This window comes from Patagioenas fasciata, chromosome 22 (genome assembly GCF_037038585.1).
Source record: "Patagioenas fasciata isolate bPatFas1 chromosome 22, bPatFas1.hap1, whole genome shotgun sequence".
NCBI lineage: Eukaryota > Metazoa > Chordata > Aves > Columbiformes > Columbidae > Patagioenas > Patagioenas fasciata.
In genome coordinates, this window is record NC_092541.1 from 399,033 (window position 1) to 420,240 (window position 21,208).

Below are 21,208 nucleotides of genomic sequence, written 5' to 3' on the forward strand. Positions count from 1 at the left end.
AGCTCGGGAAACGCGGGGTCGAACCCCGTGTCCCCGCGCCCTGCTCCCGGGGCGGCCGGGGGGAGCCGGGGATGGGGGCACCGGGTGACGGGCGCGGCCGCTGCGCCGGGGCCCTGGGACAGTGGCGGTCCCGGGGCTGAGCCGCGCGGGCCCCGTCCCCGGTGCCACCGGCGGGAGCAGCCGCAGCGGGGGCCCGGAGCCCCGCGGCCCGTCCTGGCGCGGGGGGGCACGGGGCCTGCCCGGGCTGGCGGCTGCGCACACCAAGAGTGCAGGGGCAGGCGGGCCCGGGGGCGGTGCTGGGGGGCAGCGGGTTGGGGAGGGGGAGCAAGCGCTGTGACCTGGAGCGAGGAGCGGGGCACGCGCTGGCGCCGCTTTATTTTATACTTTATACTTTATTTTGTGTTTTATTTTGGTTCGGGTTTTATTTTTTCATTCGGGGGGGAGGGGAAAACGCAAAGAGGTTACATATCCGCAGATTATATAAACGCCGGGTGCACCGCGGCCGGGGCCGCGCTGGTCCTGCCCCCCACGCCGCCGGCGCCGCCGGCCCTGCCGCTCACACAGCGCGTCCGTCCGTCCGTCCGTCCGTCCGTCCTGCCCCAACCACCGAGCGCGTCCTGCAGCCCAGGGGGGCCGGGGGCTCCCTGGGGTCACCACCAGCGTCACCTGCTCCTCCTCCAGCCCACAGGTGCCCAAGAGCCCCCAAAAGGGACTGAAGGGCCCAGATCGCCCCCCCGGGGCCGACCCTCCCCGCCCGCGGCCGCTGCCCCAAAGCAGAACGGGGCCCGAGGGCCGGGGCAGGAACCCCGGGCGGGGGCATCGCCCCATTGCCCCCTCCCCCCGCATCCATCGCCCGGCCCTGGCACAGGAGCCGAATTAACCGGCCCCGTGCGACACGGCACCGCCGGCCCCCCCGGCCCCCCCGGCGCTCCCAGCGCTCGGCCAACCCGGTGCGCGGCTGCGGGGCCGGGGAGCCACGCCGGGCAGCCAGGGCACTGCCACCACCGGGGCTTTGTCACCATGGCCGGCGCTGCAAAATGGGACAGGAACGCTCCCGAGTGGCCTTGGAGGCATCATCTGTGCTCCCCATCTGCCCTGGTCCGTGTCCCCTCACCCGGGCTCCTAAATCCCCCTGCTCCCCAAACCCCCCCGCTCCGAAACCCCCGTCCAGGACCAGGACTCCTCGGGCTGCGGGTGACCCGGGGCAGTGACCTCGGGCCCGACCCGCCCACCCCCGGTGAATGAGACTCCTTCAACCCCTCCAAATCGCCCGCAATTACCCCAGGAGGCGCAGAAGCCCCCACCACGGGCCCGGGTCCACAATCATTATAATTGCGGCTCCATGTCGGGGGAGCAATCGCCTGTCTGAAAACAGCAGCGGGTCCTGCACAGACATGGGGGGACGCGGCCTCAGCCCCCGCTCCAGCGCCCCCAGCCCTGTTTGCCCGGGAGCTTTTGGAGACCAAACCTCTGAGGGTCAGAACCAAAGCGTCTCCTCCGAACCGGGACAGACCCCCCGACAGGAGCGGCAGGTACGGAGGAACAGCCTTTACAAGTGTACAGCCTATTTATACCGGGGGGGCACACAATCACGGACGTATTTATAAATAAAACCAGGCTGGGGGGTCCAGGGACGCCCCAGTCCCCCAGGGTCCCCCTGCCCCAGGTCCATGGCCGGAGGCCGCGTCCTGTCCCACGGGACGGGCGCACGGGCGACGCGCCGGAGCCGATTCGCTCCGCGATGGAGCGGGCAATGTCCAGGTCCCTGCGGAGCACGGCCGCCTTCCTCCTCCTCTTCCCCCTTCTCCATTTGCTGGCGTCCCCCAGGGCTCTGCTGGGCTCCCCGGCCCCTCGGGGGTGGCACAGACCATCCCCCCTCACCATCCCTCCTGGAGCTGGCGGGCGCTGGAGCCGCGGCCGTGTCACATCATGGGGGCGCGGGGGACGCTGTCCTGCGGGTGCGGCTGGTACCAGGCGCCGAAGCTGTTGATGTAGCTGCTGGGGGTCAGGGGGGGCCCTTTGCCCGGCATGGGGATGTCCCAGAGCGGGGGGACGCCGGGCGAGCAGGGGGAGAGGGCGGTGGGGTGCAGGGGGTCCCCGTCAGGCGCGCTCGAGCTCTGCTTCATGATCTTCTTGTACTTGGAACGCTTGTTCTGGAACCAGATCTTGACCTGGGGAGAGAGGGGAGGATGGGGTCGGTAATTACATGGACAATTACAGCCCCTGGGGTCCCCGTCTCCCCCACCTACACCTGCCCCTCCCGGGGCACAGCCCACTCGCTGTGGGGGCCTGGGAGATAAGCCGGGCTCTGAGCCCAACCCTTCACGAGCCACCAGGGACCCCACTAAGGGCAGGTGAAGGGGAGTGTGGGGAGAGGCACAGGGAGCCCAGGGAAACGGGCTATAGATGGAGCCCGAGCCAGGAGTCCCCAGCCGTGCACGTCCCCATGTGTCCCCATGGCCCCCCCCGCCACGGGCTGCGGCCCCCCCAGCCCAGCGGGTGCCGGGGCTGGGCCGGGCGCGGCGCGGTGGGGCCCTGGGGTGGTGGCCCCGCTCATTCCTCCCCGCGGTCCCCCCCGCGCTGCCGGCAGGTTCCCACTTGTCTCCTCTTCCCCGGCTTTATGAGTTCGCTTCGCCCCTGGCTCCGGGCTGCACCGCTGCCGCCTGCCTGTCTCTCCCCATCGCCTTCAAAAACCCACTCGCCCCGTCCCGCGGCCCAGGGCCGCCCAGCGCCGGGCACGGCTGGGCCAGTAGCCAGGCTCCGGGGCTGGGAAAGTCCCGCTGCCGCTGGGAGGTGCAAGCAGGGGCGCCCCGAATCCGAGCCCCGGGGGCCCACCGGCGCCAGCTCCCCCGCCGCAGCACGGCACGGCTCGGCACGGCTCCAGGTGCGCCCCGGCATCGTGACGCAGCCTTCATCCAGAGTCGCTCCCGGAGCCGCGATGGGCACGGGACCCCGCGTGGTGCGTCCCCGGGGCCGGGACCGTCCCCTCGCCCTGGCTGGGCCGTACCTGGGTCTGGGTGAGCCCCAGCTGGGCCGCCAGCTCCGCGCGCTCCGGCAGCGCCAGGTACTGGGTCTGCTGGAAGCGCTGGTTGAGCGCCTGCAGCTGCAGGCTGGAGTAGATGGTGCGCGGCTTGCGCAGCTTCTTGCCCTTGCCGTGGGCGCGCAGGTCCCCGTTGGCGGCGGCCGGGGGCTTGTCGTGCTCTGGGGTGGGAGAGGAGCAGAGTTAAACCCACACGCTGGGAGGTTAACAGCGCCCAGACAACCCCAAACCGTCCCCCCGGCCCTGGGTTTTGCTTTTTGGAGGGAAGCGGGAATAAGTAGGGGGGGATTTGCTTTTGCTGGGCTGGTTTGTTTAACCTCAGGTGAAGCAAAGGGGCAACAGGAGCAGGGAGGGATGGGATCATTCACCCAATATCACTGAACAAGCCCAGGAGCGGGCAGGCTGCACCCCATGGGGGGCCAGGCGGGACCCCACGGGGCAACAGAGGGGGTGGCAGGGCAGACCCGGCCCGGGCAGCCCCCACGCCGAGGTGGGTGCCCCCACCCGCACCACCTCCTCCACGCTCCCTCCCTTCGAGCATCCCCGGGCCCACGTGGCTCCCGCGGGGCAGAAACGCAGCGAGGGGGCAGCGGGGCCGGGGGTCCCGGGGCAGGACGGGCAGCCAGGGCTCTGATGGCCCCTGTCCCGGGGCTTCTCGCGGCCACGCAGCCGCCCGTCCCCACGGGGCTCCGGGAGCGGGGGCATCGCCCCGGCCCCGCGGGTCCCATCGCGCTTCCGACGGCTCCGTCCCGGCGCTTCCCGGGGGGTCCCGGCGCGCCCCGCGGTCGGTGCCCGGACGGGGGGCAGCGCCGAGCACCCCGCGCCCCCTTACCTGCGTCCTGCAGCCTGGGGCCGTGGGCCAGCGCGGCCGGGGGCGGCTGGGGGCCGGGGGGCGGGTAGGGCAGGTAGGGGCCGCCGTGGGGCGGCGGGGGCGCAGCGGGGTAGGGGTAGGGCCCGGGCCGGCCGTACGAGGCGAAGGGCGGCGGGTCGTGCTGGGGCAGCCCGTGCAGCGGGTAGCGCGGCGGCGCGGGGCGGCCGAGCTCCAGGAACGCGGCTTTGGCGGGGCCGGGCCCCAGGAGGCTCTCGGCCGCGGAGCTCATGGTCATGTTGGGCCGGGCCGGGCCGGGACCCGCCGCCCCCCGACGGGCTCCGCGCTGCGCGCCCCGCGCGGGGATCCCCCGGGCCCGCCCCGCCCCGCCCCGCCCGCGTGACGTCACGGCCCGGGGCACCCCCTGGCTGTGCCCCCCCGGCAGCCCCCCCTGTGTTCCGCCCCCCCGGAGCCCCCGTGTGCCCCGGCCCGGAGCAACGCGCCCCCTCCCCGGAGGGGAGACCCGGGCGGGGGGTCCCCGGGCCCCCGCATCCTGGCTGAGCCTCCCCGGGGGGCGCCTGACCCGTGTGTGGGGGTCACCCCTTCCCAGGGACCCCCCTCCATGGAGGGCACAGCGGGGGGGTGGTCAGGCGGTTCACACCCAGCTCACCAGTGCGGGGACAGCGATAGGGATGGACACGGGACAGACGGACACCAGCCCGAGGGACAGACAGCAGCCCGAGGGACGGACACAGAGGGTGTCGCGGTCCGGGAGGAGCGAGGAGGTGACGCGGCTGGGGATGCTGCCAGAGAGGGTCCCTGTCCCACCTCAGAACGTGTCCCCGTCTGGCCGTGGTGCCGGGTCTGGGTCACTCCGAGCAGGGCCAGGAGCCCCGATATAAATGACCGAGCCCCGGGTGACCGGGGGACACATCGGGGTGCGTCCTGCCCCAGGTCCCCACAGCCACCTTCCTCCGACCCTCCGTACCTGACGGCTTCTGCCCCCGCCCCATCCCACCCACCTCAACCTTCGCTCCCAACCCCACAGGGACCATTTCCAGCCCAGCCCCTCAGTGCTGGGACAGGTTGTGGTGTCCCCATGTCCCTCCATCCCCACACGGAGCTGGACAAAGCACCAGTGTCCCTGGGACTGTCCATGGGCTCAAAATCCAACGTGAGCCCAAAGTGGGCGCAGGGAGCTTTCCTGCCACCCCCCCGGGCCACCAGACTCCAGGGGCTGGAGCGGAAAAGCCCCCAACCTGGCCAAGGAAGCGGGGGCCGAGCCGCAGATAACGAGAGAAACGCGGATGATCTGCAGGCGTCCCGGGAGCCCCGCGGGGCCGGCGCCGAGGGCGAAGCACCGGAGCAACCTCCGGCTGCCGCCGCGCCGGGCCCTCGCCCTCCCGCCGGTGACTCAGCTCTCACCGCGACGGGTGCCGGCTTCCCGGGATCGGCTGCCGGCGGCTCCGCTCCCGCCGGTACTGAGGGTGGGGGGTGCTGCCCCGGCCCGTGGGGGCTGCCTGGGGTGGGGGGGTGGGGGCTCTCGGGGCTGGACCCTGAACCCCTTCCCAGCCCCTGTGCTCCCCACCCCTCTGCTACCTGATGGACAAAATACACACCCATCATTCAATATGAATACAAGTACCCCAAAACGTCCAGCGGGCAGCAGAGGAGCCGGGGTCCCTGTGCCGCGTGGGGGTGGGGGGACAGTGTCCCCAGGGGTCTTTTGGGGCAATATTTGACTTATGGCAAGAGGAAGAGGACCCTCCTGGTCAAATCCTCTCCTGGAACAAGTGGCTCTGTTTCCTGGGTGATGCCAAGGAGGGATCGGCCCCATGCCCAGGGCCAGAGAGCAAGTGGATCCCTCCACCTGGGGATCTCCAAGCAGCTCGCACAGCGAGGATGAGCAGTGACACCAGGGAGGCAGCGGTGACACCAGGGAGGCAGCGGTGACACCAGAGAAGGGTCAGCCCATCCCACCCACCCCATCCCATCCCATCCCACCCCATCCCACCCCACCCCATCCCATCCCATCCCATCCCATCCCATCCCACCCCATCCCACCCCATCCCATCCCACCCCACCATCTCCTCCTCCCGCCTGCACAGCCGCCTGGCTCGGGTGGGTGTTGGGCTGGGGGTTGAGGGGTTGGTCTCAGCACCCCCAGCCCCATTGTGCTGAGGGGACGCCCCGCCTCTGAGGCCACCGGGGCGGGCGCAGGGACAGCGTCACCTGCTCCGCGTTCCCTCGGGAGACGGGGCGAGAAACCGGCACCAAACCTCGGGGCTGCACAAAACTCCGGGCTGTTCAGCGGCTCCGGGGCAGGAGCTGGTGCCACCGCGGCACCTGCCCGGGGCCAAACCCGGGGCTGGGTCCGGCCCTCCCGTGCGTGTCGGTGTGGGCTGGCGGGGCCGGAACGCGCTGCTGGAGCAGCACTTGGGGTTTGAGGGCTACCCCGCTGCCAAAACAAACACATCAAGCCAACTCGTCTTAAATTAAGAAAATAAATCAAGGCCACGGCGGGAGCCAACTCCGCGTCTCGGCCGGGTGGCAGGTGCCGACAGCGGGGAACGCGCCGGCGCTGCCGTCCCTACCCGGCGACGCTCCCGCCGCGCGGGCGCTCGGGATGCGGCTTCGCCGGCACAGAGCCGCGGCGACGGAGGCTCCAGGTCGCTACCTGCCGGGCTGATGCAAGCAGGAAGGATTAAAGGGGCGCAGGGAGGGGGGAGCAGAAATGCATGTGCCAGGTAACAAACCTACAAGATCCTCCAAGATAAAGGGAGATCCCAACAGCTGTAATTACGCGCTGCAGATAGAGCGGCGCGGGGAAAGCCTGCAGCCAGGCGCAGGAATTCTGGGTTAATGGCAGCCCAAGGAGAAGTTAATAACAAGCCGAACAAAGTGGGAGCAGACAGGCTGGCGTCGGCCCTCCCACACTCCAGCGCCGCCGCTAACGAACCCGCGCTATCGCCAGCCCGCGGGGATCCCGGGGGACGGGACGGTGCCAGCCGGGCCCTGCGTGCAGATGCAGGGGGGTCTCCTGGGGGTCTCGGCCGGAGCTGGAGCCGTCCCGGGGACGGGAGGATGAGGGACAGGAGAACCAGGGAACAGCTCAGGCCGGGTGCTCCTCTACAGGGACAGTGACAGCGCAGGACAGGCTCTGCCCCACGACACCCGCCCGTCCCAGGGCCCGATCCTGCCCCCCGGGAGCAGCAGCACAGGTGGGAGTGGGACCCGCCCCCGGGATGGGCTCAGACACCCGGGACCTGCTCCCGTGTGACGAACCAAGGCCAGGGCGACCGGAGCTGGAGGTGACCTGAGGATGCAGAGTGGCCCGGGGGACACACGCCCGGAGGGGACGGTGACGGTGGCACCGCAGGAGGGTCCGGACCCGGCTTCGGCGGGAAAGTTTCAGAGGGATGCAAGAGAAGAGAAAGTTCCCATTGATATTTTCCCCCTTTCTGTTTGCAGCGCTCGAGCATCTCCAGGAGGGATTTGAAAGGGTTTTTCTACAAAAGTTGCTCAAAACCGCTTGTCCCCGAGGCTGCAGCCTCAGCAGCGCCTGGGCCGGGGCTCCGCAGCCGCTGCGGGTCGGACGGGGCCACCACGGCCACCGCGGCTTAAATCAGCACAACCCATAGCACCGCCAGGACTTGTGCCCCGCGCTGTCACCGCTTGGGCTTGGGGTGAGACCACGTGTAGGTTAAAAGTCCTTAGAACAAGTGGTCATCCCCTTCCTCCTTCCCGCTTCGTCCCCCAGTAGAGCAGAGGTTTGGGTTAGGACTCTGGAGAGAAGCAAAAGGGGCTCCAGCTCTCAACGCTGAAACGTCCCCTCCCGCGCCCTTGCTGTCCCCGTCCCCGCTGTCCCCGTCCCCACTGTCTCCGTCCCTGCTGTCCCTGTCCCCGCTGTCCCCGTCCCTGCTGTCCCCATCCTCGCTGTCCCTGTCCCAACTGTCCCCGTCCCCGCTGTCCCCATCCCCGCTGTCCCCATCCCCGCTGTCCCCGTCCCCACTGTCCCTGTCCCTGCTGTCCCCGTCCCCGCTATCCCCATCCCCACTGTCCCTGTCCCCGTTGTCTCCGTCCCCGCTGTCCCCATCCCCACTGTCCCCGTCCCCACTGTCCCTGTCCCTGCTGTCCCTGTCCCCGCTATCCCCATCCCCACTGTCCCTGTCCCCGCTGTCCCCGTCCCTGCTGTCCCCATCCCCACTGTCCCCATCCCCATTGTCTCCGTCCCCGCTGTCCCTGTCCCCGCTGTCCCCATCCCCACTGTCTCCGTCCCCGCTGTCCCCGTCCCCGCTGCTCCTCGGGGTGCTCATCCAGCGCTCGGAGTCATCGCAGGAGCGATTCTCTGCCGTCTGAACACCCCGTGTCACTGTTCCTCCCCTGCTGCCCCGGCGTGCCGAGCCCCTTTGGGGGATAATTATGCCCCATCTGGAAACCTTTGGGAGGGTGTGAAGCTGCTGGGCAGAAAGACGACATATTTAATCAATTATTCCATTCATTAGCCCCGTCCTCAGCGCCTTGCCGCACTAACTTGACAAGGGCAGCAGTTAAAGCGGCTCTTTAACCCCATTCGCCTCCCGTCAGCCTCGACGCGGAGCTGGGGAGGGGATGGGCTGTGGGGTCACACGCGGGGTGCTCAGCTCCTCTGCGCCACAGCCAAACCCCGTCCTGCTGGGGTTCATCCAAAAGTATGAAGAACACAGACAGATTTATTTCCAGTTAAAAAACGGGCGACGTTGGTGCAGATTTTGCTTTCCAGATAACCTGAATTTCCTGTGTGTTTAACCCTCAGCGCTGCGGGTTCGACTGCTCTGCGATAACGCGGGGAGGCTGGTTCGCCCCGGTGAGCCGCACGGTCCGGGTCTGGCCCAGGATGTCTGCAGGGCTCCGGGGGACCCCCCTGCACACACGCACCCCGTGGAGCTGGGAAAGGCCGGCGGCTGGGGCGGGACCCCCTGGGACCCCATCCTGGGGACACGGAGCCTGCAAACCCCATCCTGGGGGCAGGGACCCACACCTGAGCCCCACGGCAAACGCCCGCGAGCAGGTGAGCAGAGGAAGGGGAGGGAGTCACTGGGGTGTTACTGGTGGAACAGGAGCTTTCCAACAAAGAGAGAAAAAGATCAATTCTGTTGCCATTGCCCATGTTCGGCAAAATCCCAATCCTGCCGCCAGAGCCCCGAACGCAGGCACAAAGCCCCTCAGCGCTCAGTGAACCGCAGCGTCCCACAAGGTGCTTTTCCTTATGTGGTTAACACTCTGAAAAGAAATGATTTCAGTGATTCTTAAGAGGGAAAGGAGCAGTAAGTCAGAAAAGCTTCAGCACCTCTAGCAATGGGCGCTCTCCACCGCGTCCCCGGCACCGGACGGCGCCGGGCCGGTGCTGCGGGCGCCCGCGGGCACGCGCTGCCGCTGCGCTCGTTTGCTGACTCTGGTTTCTTGGGTTTCTGGTTTGCTTGTTTGTTGTTGTTGTTTTTGTTCTCGGTGTGTACCGGGAGGAAGGATCCGTGGAGCCTCTGGGGCCAAATTCCCAGCTTGGACTTGAGCAAAACTCCCCGCGTGGGTTTTTGCCGGGACAAAGGAGCCGGGTCTTGCAGGAGGGAGCGCGGGGAGGACCCTGCACCGCGGCCCCTCCGGGACAGCCGGAGCCGCCGTCCCTCCTGCCGAGCCCGAGGCAAAGCCCCGGGGGCGCAGGGACAGCGTCACCCGCGTGTCCCCACTCCGGGTCACCGGTGCCGCTGACGATCCCCGTAGCGCGGCCGCTGTTTACATCTCCGGGGAAGCTGCGCTCAAGAAGGAGAAGAAAATGGTGCTGGTACATGTATAATTAACAACCTATTAGGAGGCGCCGAGGAGTCTCCGGGGAGCAGGGTGTACGAGATCGCTGCCTCCCCGACGGCGCTTGGGCACAAGTGTCCCCAGGCATGGCCTGGAGGGCCCAGGGGACCTGCCCTGGGGGATGTGGCATGCTCAGGGTCACTGTGGCACGGGGACGTCCACCCCGTCCTGTCCTGTTCCGTCCCATCCCGTCCTGTCCCGTCCCATCCCGTCCTGTCCTGTCCCGTCCCATCCCGTCCCTGCAGCCGTGTTCCAGCTCCAGAAGGACGAGCTGGGAGCCGCTGGGCTCGCGGGACACGCGGCTCAGCAGAGCCGGTGCAGGGACAGCCATGGGCTCGGGGTTCACCATCTCCTCCCGCTCCATCCCTCGGCCCTCTGGGCGCCCTGTCACCCGGCGGAAGGTCCTGGTCACCCTCAGCGACCTGCCCACGTCCCACCACGTGCTGACACCGTTCACGGCCCCAGCCCACAGCGACCCACCTGCCCGGCGTCATTGTTCCTCCCCCTGGCACCGTCCCCTCCAGCGGTGACACGTGAGCCTCCCTGCCCCGTCACCCAGGGCTCTCCCCGGCTGCCCTATTCAAAGGGCAGAAGAGCAGGCTGTGGCCCGGGTTGAGGGTAAATCACAGGATCTCGCACCGCCCGCTCCCATCTCCCTCCCCGCAGGTGCGTTTCCCACCCCTGGCCCACACTCAGCCCCCACATCAGTCGCGGTTCGCTGGGCGCTGAATGGGGCTGGGATTCCTTAATCCACCTGCGGAGCTCTCCCCGTAACCCAAGCCCCCGCACAAAGCCGGCGGCCCCGCCGTCACCGCCCCGCGCTCCCCGGCCGGCAGCGGCTCGGCCGCGCTTTTGTCTCAGCACCGGTTTGGAAAATTCCACCTGGTCACAGCTGGGCGTTCCAGGGATCCCGTTTCATCCCGGTCACGGCCCAAAGCGTGGGGGGGTTGGGTCCAGATGCCACCTTGCCCTGAGCAGCAAAGGTGACGGGGGGGCTGGGAGTGTTTAACAGGAAAGCGTCGATTCACTGCAAATAACAATTCCTGCCAGGAACGCATCTGCTCACTTTGATCTGGGCAGAATATTGCAGGGGTGCATGTGTCCATCCCATAATAAGCAGCATCTTGGGCATTCATGTGGGGACAAGGGACCTCCCGGTTTCCCCACCAGCTGGATTTGTCCCCACTCTGAGACCTGGAAGCACGGGGGTCCCCGTCCCGCAGCCCTCGCAGTCACGGTCGCACCGGTCACGCTGACACCCGGTACCAATGACACTTGGTATTCTGCTGACACCCGGTACCCACTGACACCCGGTACCAATGACACCCGGTACCCGCTGACACTGGGTGCCAATGACACCCGGTACCAATGACACCCGGTACCCGCTGACACTGGGTGCCAATGACACCCGGTACCAATGACACCCGGTACCCGCTGACACTGGGTGCCAATGACACCCGGTACCAATGACACCCGGTACCCGCTGACACCGGGTACCAATGACACCCGGTACCAATGACACCCGGTACCCGCTGACACCGGGTACCAATGACACCCGGTACCCACTGACACCCGGTACCAATGACACCCAGTACCCACTGACACCCGGTACCAATGACACCCGGTACCCACTGACACCCGGTACCAATGACACCCGGTACCCGCTGACACCCGGGGCAACAAGAGCTCGTCACAGGGTGCATGGGCGAGCTTCGGCCTCACGGCCCAGGCAGCCGCATCCCATCCTCTCCCTCAGCAGCTCAGCCCCCGACCCCAGCTGGCCGAGGAGCAGAGGAGCAGAGTCCCCAGCCCTTGGCAGGCAGAAGGGAGCTGCCCCCAGCCCGAGGGCAGAAGGTGGAGTTCTGTGTCAAACGTGACAACACCTCAGCTCCCCGAGCTGCCAGGGCTTGGTGACGGTGGTGACATCGCAGCCGCCTCTGGATGGTACCTGATGGGCAGGATTCCTGCAGAGCATCTCTCTGACAGAGCCAAAGATCAAAGGCGATGGGGCTGAGCGCGGGTGCAGCCGGACCAGAACGGCCCCGGTGCCAGCCAGGACCAGAGCAGGGGACACGGGCAGCGGGGCGGACGCTCACCCACCGCGGGACAGACCCGGCACAGGCTTCCTGCTCTCCTCAGCTCTACCTGGAGGCCAGAGAAACAGGGACACAGGTCCCTGTCCTGTGCCGGAGAGTCAATCCAACGTTGCCACTGAAGATCCCACACAGGACAACAACTGCAGCCCGAGACTCCGCCGGTTCTGCCCGGGAACCCCGCGGGAAGTGGTTTGGGGATCACCTGGCCCCAGAATAAGCTCCCACCTGCCCCTTTGTCTTCCGTGCTGCCATTTATGTGCTCGCATGAAGATTCTATCTGTGACACACACCTTTATCTGTTCGTAACTCACTGTTTAAAACTCCTGCTGTCCCAACACCTCTCCAGGAGCTTTGCTAGCCCAGCGGAGCCGTTGGCAGCCACAGCGTCACGTGGCAGCGAGCTCTGCAGATCAACCGCACAGCGCTTCGTGTCACGTCCCTGGCTGGGGACGCGGGGACGGGCGGGAGCTGCTGCCACGGCTGCGCTGGCCACGGCGCTTGGCGCTGCCCCCCGCCCCCCGCGCCCCCCGCGCCCGCACCGCGCGGCATTCCTCGCGTTAGTCACCCTGTTTGCCTGGGCTCTGTCCCTCTCGGTTTCTCCTGCTCCGGCGCACACACCCACGGAAGGCGGCGCCTCCTCGGTGCCGTCACCTGCCGCGGCACACGGGACAGGCAGCGCGATGCCGCCTGCGACTGGGACGAGGACGCAACGGCAGGGTGTTCACCTCGCTCGGGATCCTTATCTTGCCGAGGGAGAGAGGAAGTGCAGGGCACTGAAACTGGGAGCTGGGAATTGGTTGGGGAGCACGGTCACCCCGCACAGCCCTGCAGCGGCCGCGGGTCCTGGATGCTGCGCCAACCCCTCCGAGCATTCCTGCACGGGCCAGCCGGCGGAAACCCTGACCAAACCCACGCTCTGGGTGAAGCGTGGCTCCCTCCACCCTGCTCCATCGCTGCCATCGCGGGTGCCGGTGGAAAAGGCCACTCAGCACAGGAGGAAGGTGGAGCAACCCCGGCAAACTGGGACGGCCTCCCTGGGTCCCTCCCGTCACTCAGCTCAGCTCAGCTCAGCTCAGCTCAGCTCAGCACAGCCCAATTCACCTCCGCTCAGCCCGGCTCAGCTCAGCCCAGCCTCACAGCTGGAGCCGATGGTGGATCCTCATCCCGCTGTGGTTCTGCCCCCCCAGGCTCGTCCCCGGGGGGTGCAGACGCAGCCGTGGAGCCGCTGGCAGCGCGGGGCTGTCACGAGTCCCGGCCCCCCCGCAGGCTCTGCCCTCCTCCAGGTCCTGGCTTAGACCTTGCAGAGCGCCAGGCAGCCTCTGCGCTGATGGGATGAGGCTGGCGCCCTTCAGCCCGTCACGCACCCACCGTTATGGTCTCATGGTCTCCTTGGGCTCTCCAGGAGGTATCCACTCATTTTTTCTTATTTTCTATGTATTCAATCACTTTTTCTCATTTTCTACCAGGCTGCAGGGCTCTAGGAGCACGAATCGCCTCTCGTTCCTGCGCTGCCTCTCCTGCGGGACAGGGGCTGCACCAGGGACTGGGGCCGCTCCAGCGCCTCCGGCACATCAGGGACGTTCATTAACTACAGCAAGGGCACCTTCCCTTGTGGCACCTACAGCCAAACTCGCTCATGGCTGATAACCCAAAGAATTGAAACTGGAAACGGCGCATCCATAAAGGCCAATGGCCGAGTTAGTTTTGCCGTGCGATAACCAGAAAAGCACCTGTCCGAGACAAACAAGGTGACACGGTCACGCTTTCCACGCAGGCTGGGCTGTGATTAATCCCCGGAGCGGCAGGGCAGCGCGGCCAAGCGCAGGCGGCCTTTGATGTGCAGCGTGGGGATTGCTGAAAGCAGGGGCGAGCTGGGGCTGCGGGGCGGCCGGCGGAGCGGGAGCGGCGGGCGGATGGCCGACCTGCCCGCGCAGCGCGTCCTCAGCTCCCCGCCACCCAGAGCGGCGCCTGAGGTGCTAACAACAATAAAAAAAGATGCTACAGAAATTTAATTTAATTTAATTAAAAAAGAAAAGAAAGGCTGATGAGCAGAAAGGGTTGTCCCAGGAAACTTCCCCTTGCAAGGCCCTGGCTTTTCTAAACGCAGCTCCTCCGGGGGGAGGCGAGGTGGGGAAACCCAACACAGATCCGGCCATTCCCCCCGTGTGGGGGGCAGGACAGCTCAGCCCCCGCTCCCACCCGAACCTCCGGCCCAACCTCGCTGCTGAGCCCGAGCCCTGGCGCCCTGGATCCAGCACAGCGCAGGCACAGGGGCAGACGGAGCCCGCAGGACGGGTGACCCGGCCGGGGAGCTCCTTCAACAAGCTCGTGGAAGGAACCGCGGCAGCTCCATGATTGGGGTTTAGCGGAGATGAAGCAGGGAAAGCAAACTGCACCTGTGCTTCACAGGGAGACGCTGAACCCCGGCTGGCTCTGCGATCTCCATCCTTCCCTCGATGTGTCCCAGCGTCCCTCGGCCGTCTGAGCCTCTCTGGTGGGATGCTCTTTAATCTGGAAAAAAGGAAAAAAACCCAAAGTATGAGACTGTGAGGATTCCAATCCCAAACAAAACAGCGAAACCTGGTATGAGCTCTTCACAAGCCCCACACCCGAGCCGGGGGTGCTTGATGGAACAGGGAGGATGGGGCTGGATGTGGCTCGTCCGTCCCGGACGCTCCCACGGAGAGCACGGCGGGACCAGGACTCGGTTCTCCATGAGATGACCTCGACTCTCCTCCTTTGGGGGCGGGGGGACACATTCGCCAGGATGGTGCAGACTGGTTCAAGGAAACAAACTCACCCCCACCCAACACCCAGGGCCCGCGCCCGCTCCCAGAGCAGAGCCTCTGCGGTTCTACAGAGACTGATGTCCTCCGGATTTCAAACGTTCTTCCAGTTCCCTTCCAGGACCAACAGGAAATGTGCTGAAACACCGTGAGAAAGCTTGTTCTGTGGTTACGTCTGGCCTTAACCAGAAACAGAAGCGCCAGGAGGTGGGATGAGAGTGCTTGAAATCCCTCCAACTTCCCGTTACAAACGCTGAAGGTCTGCGCGCTTCAGATGAACTTCTGGATGCTCCCATCGGGCTTTTGATGTCTGCCCTTCCCTCCCCGCTCGGCGCTGAGAACAGCGGAGCATCGGCGCGGCCGGAGCGGCGGCCCCGGGGCGGTGCCGTGTCCCCTGTGCCGTGTCCCCGTGCCATGGAGCCCATGCCATGTCCCCCGCGCCATGGAGCCCATTGCAGCCTGGACGCGGCTGTTCCTGCACGTGGCCAAGGGCCGAGCGGTGGGGCCGTGTCCCCGCTGAGCGCTCTCGGCGGTTCGCGCGCTGGGGACCCTCATCACGGCCAGCAGGATGACACCCAAACCAGCGCCCATCCCTCCGCTCTGGGCTCTGATCATCGCCTCTTCCTGCGCCAAAGGGCTCCAGGAGGTTCAGTCAAGAGTTCACCTCTTGGTTGGGTAAGGGAGGAAGCGCAGAGGAGGGAACCCCGGAGCGGACAGTCTGAACGCACATGGAGTGGCGCCTCTAGCGCCTGCGGTCACCCCATCTGACCCTCTGCGCCCGCACCGTGAGACGTGGCGGGGAGAGCCCAAAGGCCTCGCGAGCGGCTCCGAAAGCCCGGGCCATGGGGGTTTCGGCACCGGCTCTTATGTAAGCACCGAGGCCGGGTGATTCCAAGCACCAGCAGCTCCCTCTGCGGGCTGGGGACAGCAGCGGTGACCTCCCCCAGGAGGGTGGCTCAGAGCCCCAGCGCCGTGACTCATGCTCTGGAATGGCTGCTCTCCCCATCTGCCCAGGAGGAAGGCTCTGGTGACCGTCCCCTTCCTTTGGCAGCTCCAACGCCCCGTGCTGGTGGGGTGAGCCCTGGCCCCGAATCCTGCAGGGCTGCCGAGAGCGAAGGAGGTCAGCGCTTCTGTGGATTTAACCCCCAAAACCTCAAGTAATGACGCTGTCCCCAAAGCAGAAGGTCCATCAACGCTCCTGGAATTTCTCGTTCAAAACAATGCGTCACCGGCGGAGCAGGAGAAGGACCAGCTCCGGTGACTCGTCACCTGCCCGGCACCCCGGGCACAGGTGGGGTGGCCGTCCGTGGTCCGTCCCTCGGCTTCCTGTTTGCTCTGCCCACAGCGCCGTCCCGGGGCGCCCAGAACGGCCCTTTCCTGCACACCCAGGAGTCCTGTTTGATTAGGAGAGGTTACCTGGATACGGCGCCTCATCAAAGGGAATCCTGCGCTGGTGGCATCCCGTAGATGTTTGGGTAATTGCAGGTTCCTGCTGCTTGGAGCCAGTTCAACCTCCGGCCTCGGCTCTGCTGGGAGGTTTGGTGAGAGCAGCGCTGCACGCAGAGCGCAGGGGGAAGAGCAGCGACCTTCCCGAGCTCCACGGGAGCGGTGCCAGCACAAAGCTGCTATGAACGGGTGGCCCCAAGAGCCGGTGTCCAGGGCCAGCAGCCGCGCGGCTCGGGAGCTGCTGGAGCCACGTCCGAGCTCCCGTGGCCCCACGTCACCCCCGCCAGAGCCCGCGCCCCCGCGCCGGCAGGTCCGTGTGCGCCGCACCTCGGGGACGGCGCTGCCAGAGCCACCGCCGCGCACCGGCCGCTCAAGCTCATCGGCTCCAATTCACCGGTCACAGGCTTTCCCGGGTGACCCTTCCTCCTCCTCCCCTGAACGTTACTGGTCCTGCTACAAGAAAAGAAAGTGAAATCAATCTGACTTCACAGTTTGGAACAGCTCATGCTGCCTTGTCTAATTTTACTCTTTCCCAGGCCAAACCTCCCCAGCCAAAGTACTTATTTAATTACTGTATTTTCTATAATCATCTGCTAGCAGCCCATAAATGCAAGTAAGGCACCAGGCTCCAGTTAGCAGTCACCAGCGAATTACGATGCACTTGAAATAAAGAATCACTTAAGACCAGGACGGCTGGCACCCTTGAGACATCGCCTATTATCTAATTTCAACCTATTTGGTAATAACCTCAACCTTTTCTATGAATGCAGGGAAAGCGCTAATGCTCGAGGTCTGAGACACTAATAGCTCGATCCGGCTCTTATTTACACCGCTATAAACGGGAACCAGTGGCCTGGAGTCCACGCAGGTGAATAACGGGGGCTGGGGGCAGCTGTGACCCTGCTGGGGACGGCACCTTTAAGCGGCCGAGGGAACGGGATGTGCTTTTGGCAGGGCCGGGTTCAGGCAGGATCGAGCCCGGCTTAGGGAGAAGGCGCTGGAGCGGCCCTTTCCAGCACCTGGGGATCAGCGCGATCCCGAACGTCACACCCCGCGCATAACTCATCGGGAGGGCGGAGGTGGGAGCAGAAACATTGAGCAAGAACCAGCTGTTCCATTTTGGGAAGAGTTTCAGGATTTTGAAATTTCTACCGCTTTCAGAAGGGAAAGAAACCAGAAAACGAGGCTGACGCTTCCCAGGCCCAGAGCTGAACGAAGAGCAGGGAGCGGATCTCGCAGAGCCCGCTGCCCCGGGCTGGCAGCCCAGGTTCGGCACCGTCCGGCCGAATGCGACGCCTGTTCCACTTGACACCATGACAATCGCTTTTCTGGAGCGATTTCTGCTCAAAGGTCAGATGCTTTTGAAAAACCTTTTCTTTCTGGCTCCTCAGCACATTTTTTCCATCGAGAGGTTCTTGGAGACAGCGCTGGAGTCGGCCGAATCCTGGGGGTTCTCCATGGCTCGCTGGGTGACTCTTGAGATAAGGCTTCCCAGCTGGAGACAGGTTGGGTCGGAGGAAGACTGAGCGCTCCAGAGGGGGCAGAACCGCCTTCAGCAGAAAGAAACGCCCCTGTGCGTTATTCAGCCCCGGGACCCCCGGGACCCGCCCCCGTCGTCCAGCAGCACACGTGGTAACGTCACCCCAGGTCACCAGGCTCCGTGCTTCCAGCAGGAATCGAGGAATATTCCCTCAAATGGCTTTGGGCATCTCCTCTGGAACACAGCGGCTTCTTTTAATCGCCCTTGATCGAGAAACCAGGCGGGGAGGGCTCGGAGGGCAATGAAGGAGCGGAGAGCCCTTCTGGCGAGGACCTCGGCTCCACAGAGACAACAGGGACCGAGCAGCCAGGCTGGAAAGCAGCGTCGAGTTGCAGGACAATGTTGCTGCGAGGCCAGGATTGTATGAATTGGGCATTAATAAGTTCAGGCTAGAATCGAGCCGGTTCCTTATCAGGCTCTGAGCCTTTAATGTATGTGAGAAACACGAAGGGTGGCGGTTGTTTCACCTTCAGAAGTTCAGAGGAGGGATGTCTGCACCCCGGGCTCTGTCTGCGCAGACAACGGGCTCCGGCGCCTCCCCGGCCGAGCGCGGGGACAGAGACCCTGGAGACGCCGGTGTCTGCGAGGACAGAGTCCCCAGGCAAAGCCACGTCCACGCACGGGAAGCAGCACGGGCTGCGCTGTGCCCGAGCACGTCGCCGAGTGCCCCGGTGACACCCCAGCCCGCGACAGGCGACACGGGGGGATAAAAGGCAGCGGAATGGCCCAGGGCAGAACACAGCAAGGAGCAGAAACAGCGAGGGCTCCTTTAGCTTCTAAGGAGAAAAAGGAAGGGCCTGGAGCTGCAGGGACGAGGAGCCCTCATGCGCGTGAGCTGGTGTCCGCTCAGACCCATCTCATCTTCCCAGCTGGAGAACTGGAACAGTCACAGACACCTGGGATGGGGAATCGTTCTGCCGAGCCCCACAGGGGCTGTGGGCCATCAGCCCACGCTGCCGGAGGCCAGGGCCAGGACAGGCACCACCTCCCCTCCCAGCCCGCGGTGACCAGCCGCCCCCAGCAGTGCCACATCGCACACGGGCGGGTGTCACCACGCCACCCCATCCTGTGCAGAACGAGTTTGCGGGCCTGACGCAATCCCAGCGGGCGGCGGGTCCTGGGCAGCATTCCTGGGCACGCAGCCACGCCGTGCGTGGGGCAGCGCACCCCGGCCACAGCCCCCCCGCTGCGCACAAAGGGGCCGTGGGGCCGGGAAGGGGCGTCCGGCCCAGCTCTGCCCCGCTGCCCTCGCGTGGGCACAGAGGGTGCTCGTGTGGCCCGAGATGTGCGGCTCGCCGGGGAGGGGGTCGGGACACGGACCGGCTCGGGTGCTGCGTCAGAGCCCTTTCTGCAGCCAAGTGCAGGACACCAGAAAACTCCCATTTCAAGGATTTTGGAGGAGTGGGAGGCATTTTCTTGGTCCTCATTTCAGAGCATCACCATGTGCATAATAATCTGAATTCGACCCCTAATCCACCCCAGTTCAGGCATAATTCCCACAGACGGTACCGGAGCTGCACCCGCAGATACCACCAAAGAGCTGAATCCAACGCATCAGCTGCTCTCTGCAGCACAAGTGTCATCGGTTTTGTCAACAACAGCGCGCCTGGTCCATCTGCAGAGGGATCACAGAGCCACCAGCAGGTCGGAGCAACACGCAGAACACCCGGCCGGGAAATCAGCACCGGCTCGCGGAGCCACGGCGGGAGCTCCACCTCCACGCTTCATTCTGCATGACCACGGGGTCCCGGCGCTTTCAGGGATTTGGCTCCCACCAAGGTTTCAAAGAAGTGGCTGCAACTCATCAGGTGCATTTTCAAAAACATGATGGGAGTTGCCAGGACCCAAGCCCTTTGGAAAACCTGGTCCCACCTTGAAAAACCAGCTCCCATCTCTTGAAATTCTGGTCCCCACAAAGCACGGATCCCTTCTCCCCCTGCGCGGCGGAGCAGGCTGTCTGCCCCCATCGCCCCGCCGCAGTCAAACCTTCAAAGCTGATCTGAAAAAGTGAGTTCTGGGCTGCCAGATAAGGAGTGCGAAACGCACGGGGAGCGATGGGCCGGGCTGGGCACCGGGGCGCTGGTGGCGGCTGCTGGCGGCAGCGCCCGCGGTGACTCAGCGCCGCTCTCCCGTCCTCTCCCCGGCTCCTCCATCGGCTGCTCGCTGGCTCTCACCCGGCAGGCACTGAGTCACCCGCGGAGCCTGCAGAGAGCAGCTCCTGGTCCACCTGACGCCCCTGTCACGCAGCCACCAGCTCTGCCCGTGGAAACGTCCCGGCCGAGGAAACTGAGGCTCGTGGAGGGGGAAAATAGGAGAGGAAGGAGCGTGCAGTATTTAAAAAGCAATGAGAGGAGTTTCTAGCCTGAAATAATACAACGCACAGATTCCGAGGGGGAAGAACATCCCTGGGACGGATGGGCAGTTCACGGCACCGCTGCGGAACGAACCACTGAGGGTTCGATGCCTGTGTGAGGTTCTGCAGCCTCCGATCTCAGCGCTGCCGTCACTGCTCTGGGGTGGGTTTTGCTCAAAGCCTTCCCGTGCAGCTCCCGGCCACGCCATCCAAACGGGCACGGGGCAGGGACAAGGTCCCGTCAACCGCAGGGAAACGGGAGTGATGTTTGTTTGCAACTCTCATTTCAGAAAGAAGAAAAGGCACCGATGGAGGCAAACATCAGCCTACATTAGAAGAATAAGCTAAAACAGCATAGGAAACGGAAACTGGTTTGTGTGACGCTTTACGTCCCTCGCTGTGGAAAAAGCCCACTGTGCAAGCCCATGCACTGGAAAACCACCGGGTCCCTGCAGTTTATCGAACGCTGAACAACCTCCCCTTCCTACTCGAGCTGGCAGCAAACATCTCCTGAGTGACCCAAGGCCAGAGCAGCGGGTCTGAACTGAGATTAACGAGCGCCTGTCCAGCAGGTGCCTTGGTGGGGCGAGAGGGACCGCGAGCTCCCGCAGCCCCAGCGGCACAGCCAAGGGCACCAGAACGGCCTCCGGTGCCGTTCGCCATCCCGCCCCGCGTGGCAGGTGCTTTACGGGCACGGTCGCGCTCCCCGAGGCTCTGGGCTCTCCCGCCGTCTCCCGCCCGCCCCTTCGGAAGCTGCACAAGCGACTGAGGCGGTTGCCGAGGCGGCGAGTCGGGCGCACAGGCTGCGGGCGGGCGCGGTGGGAAGCGCCACCGGTGCTCCGCGTGCCGTGCCTCCCCGCGCTGTGCTGGATGCGGAGCGCGGCCGGCGCAGGAGGCCATGGGTCAGCGCTCTGGCATCTGCCCACAGGTGGTGTTCAGGAATGTTTTAGGCCAACACAGTGACACAGATCTCCAAGTACCTGACCTATTTCCCCTTCGGTCCTTTGTCAGAGTCGCCCTAAGGACCAGCAAAGATGTTTAACCTGAATAGCTTCGGCAATACCCACACAACACCTGATCTAAGTGGGTCGCACTGTGGAATGGGTCTGCATCGGGACCTTCAAGCCACTTGCCCCGATGCCAACGCAAAATGGGGCTCTGGCTCCCCACGTTTGCCGTTGCAATAAATAAGTCTCCCCTGAGGAACCGGGAGGCAGCCAGAGCAGTGATCTAACGCAGCAAAGCCCCGTCCTGCGGGGCCGAGGGCCGGCGGCAGCTCCGCGCTCCCCTCGCCGCTG

At 65.4% G+C, this 21,208-nt stretch overlaps 1 protein-coding gene across 1 annotated transcript; it reads right to left on the reverse strand.

Annotated features, from left to right (window-relative positions):
* Window positions 1-1,377: 1,377 nt before the first annotated feature.
* DLX4 (distal-less homeobox 4) lies at window positions 1,378-4,147 on the reverse strand. The gene is made up of 3 exons (XM_065856482.2): window positions 3,873-4,147; window positions 3,008-3,201; window positions 1,378-2,171 (listed from the first exon to the last, which is right to left on the reverse strand). Exons 1-3 carry the CDS (start codon window positions 4,144-4,146, stop codon window positions 1,923-1,925), a joined length of 717 nt encoding a protein of 238 aa, XP_065712554.1. The 5' UTR covers window position 4,147; the 3' UTR covers window positions 1,378-1,922.
* Window positions 4,148-21,208: the final 17,061 nt, after the last annotated feature.

What these genes read in the sequence shown, in the direction of transcription:
- DLX4 (XM_065856482.2), bottom strand. Translation starts at nt 4,146, where the DNA reads ATGACCATGAGCTCCGCGGCCGAGAGCCTCCTGGGGCCCGGCCCCGCC. An exon ending in CCCCAGGCTGCAGGACGCAG is followed by an intron (nt 3,202 to 3,872) that starts GTAAGGGGGCGC and finishes CTCCCACCCCAG; the next exon opens with AGCACGACAAGCCCCCGGCC. An exon ending in TGGGGCTCACCCAGACCCAG is followed by an intron (nt 2,172 to 3,007) that starts GTACGGCCCAGC and finishes CTCTCTCCCCAG; the next exon opens with GTCAAGATCTGGTTCCAGAA.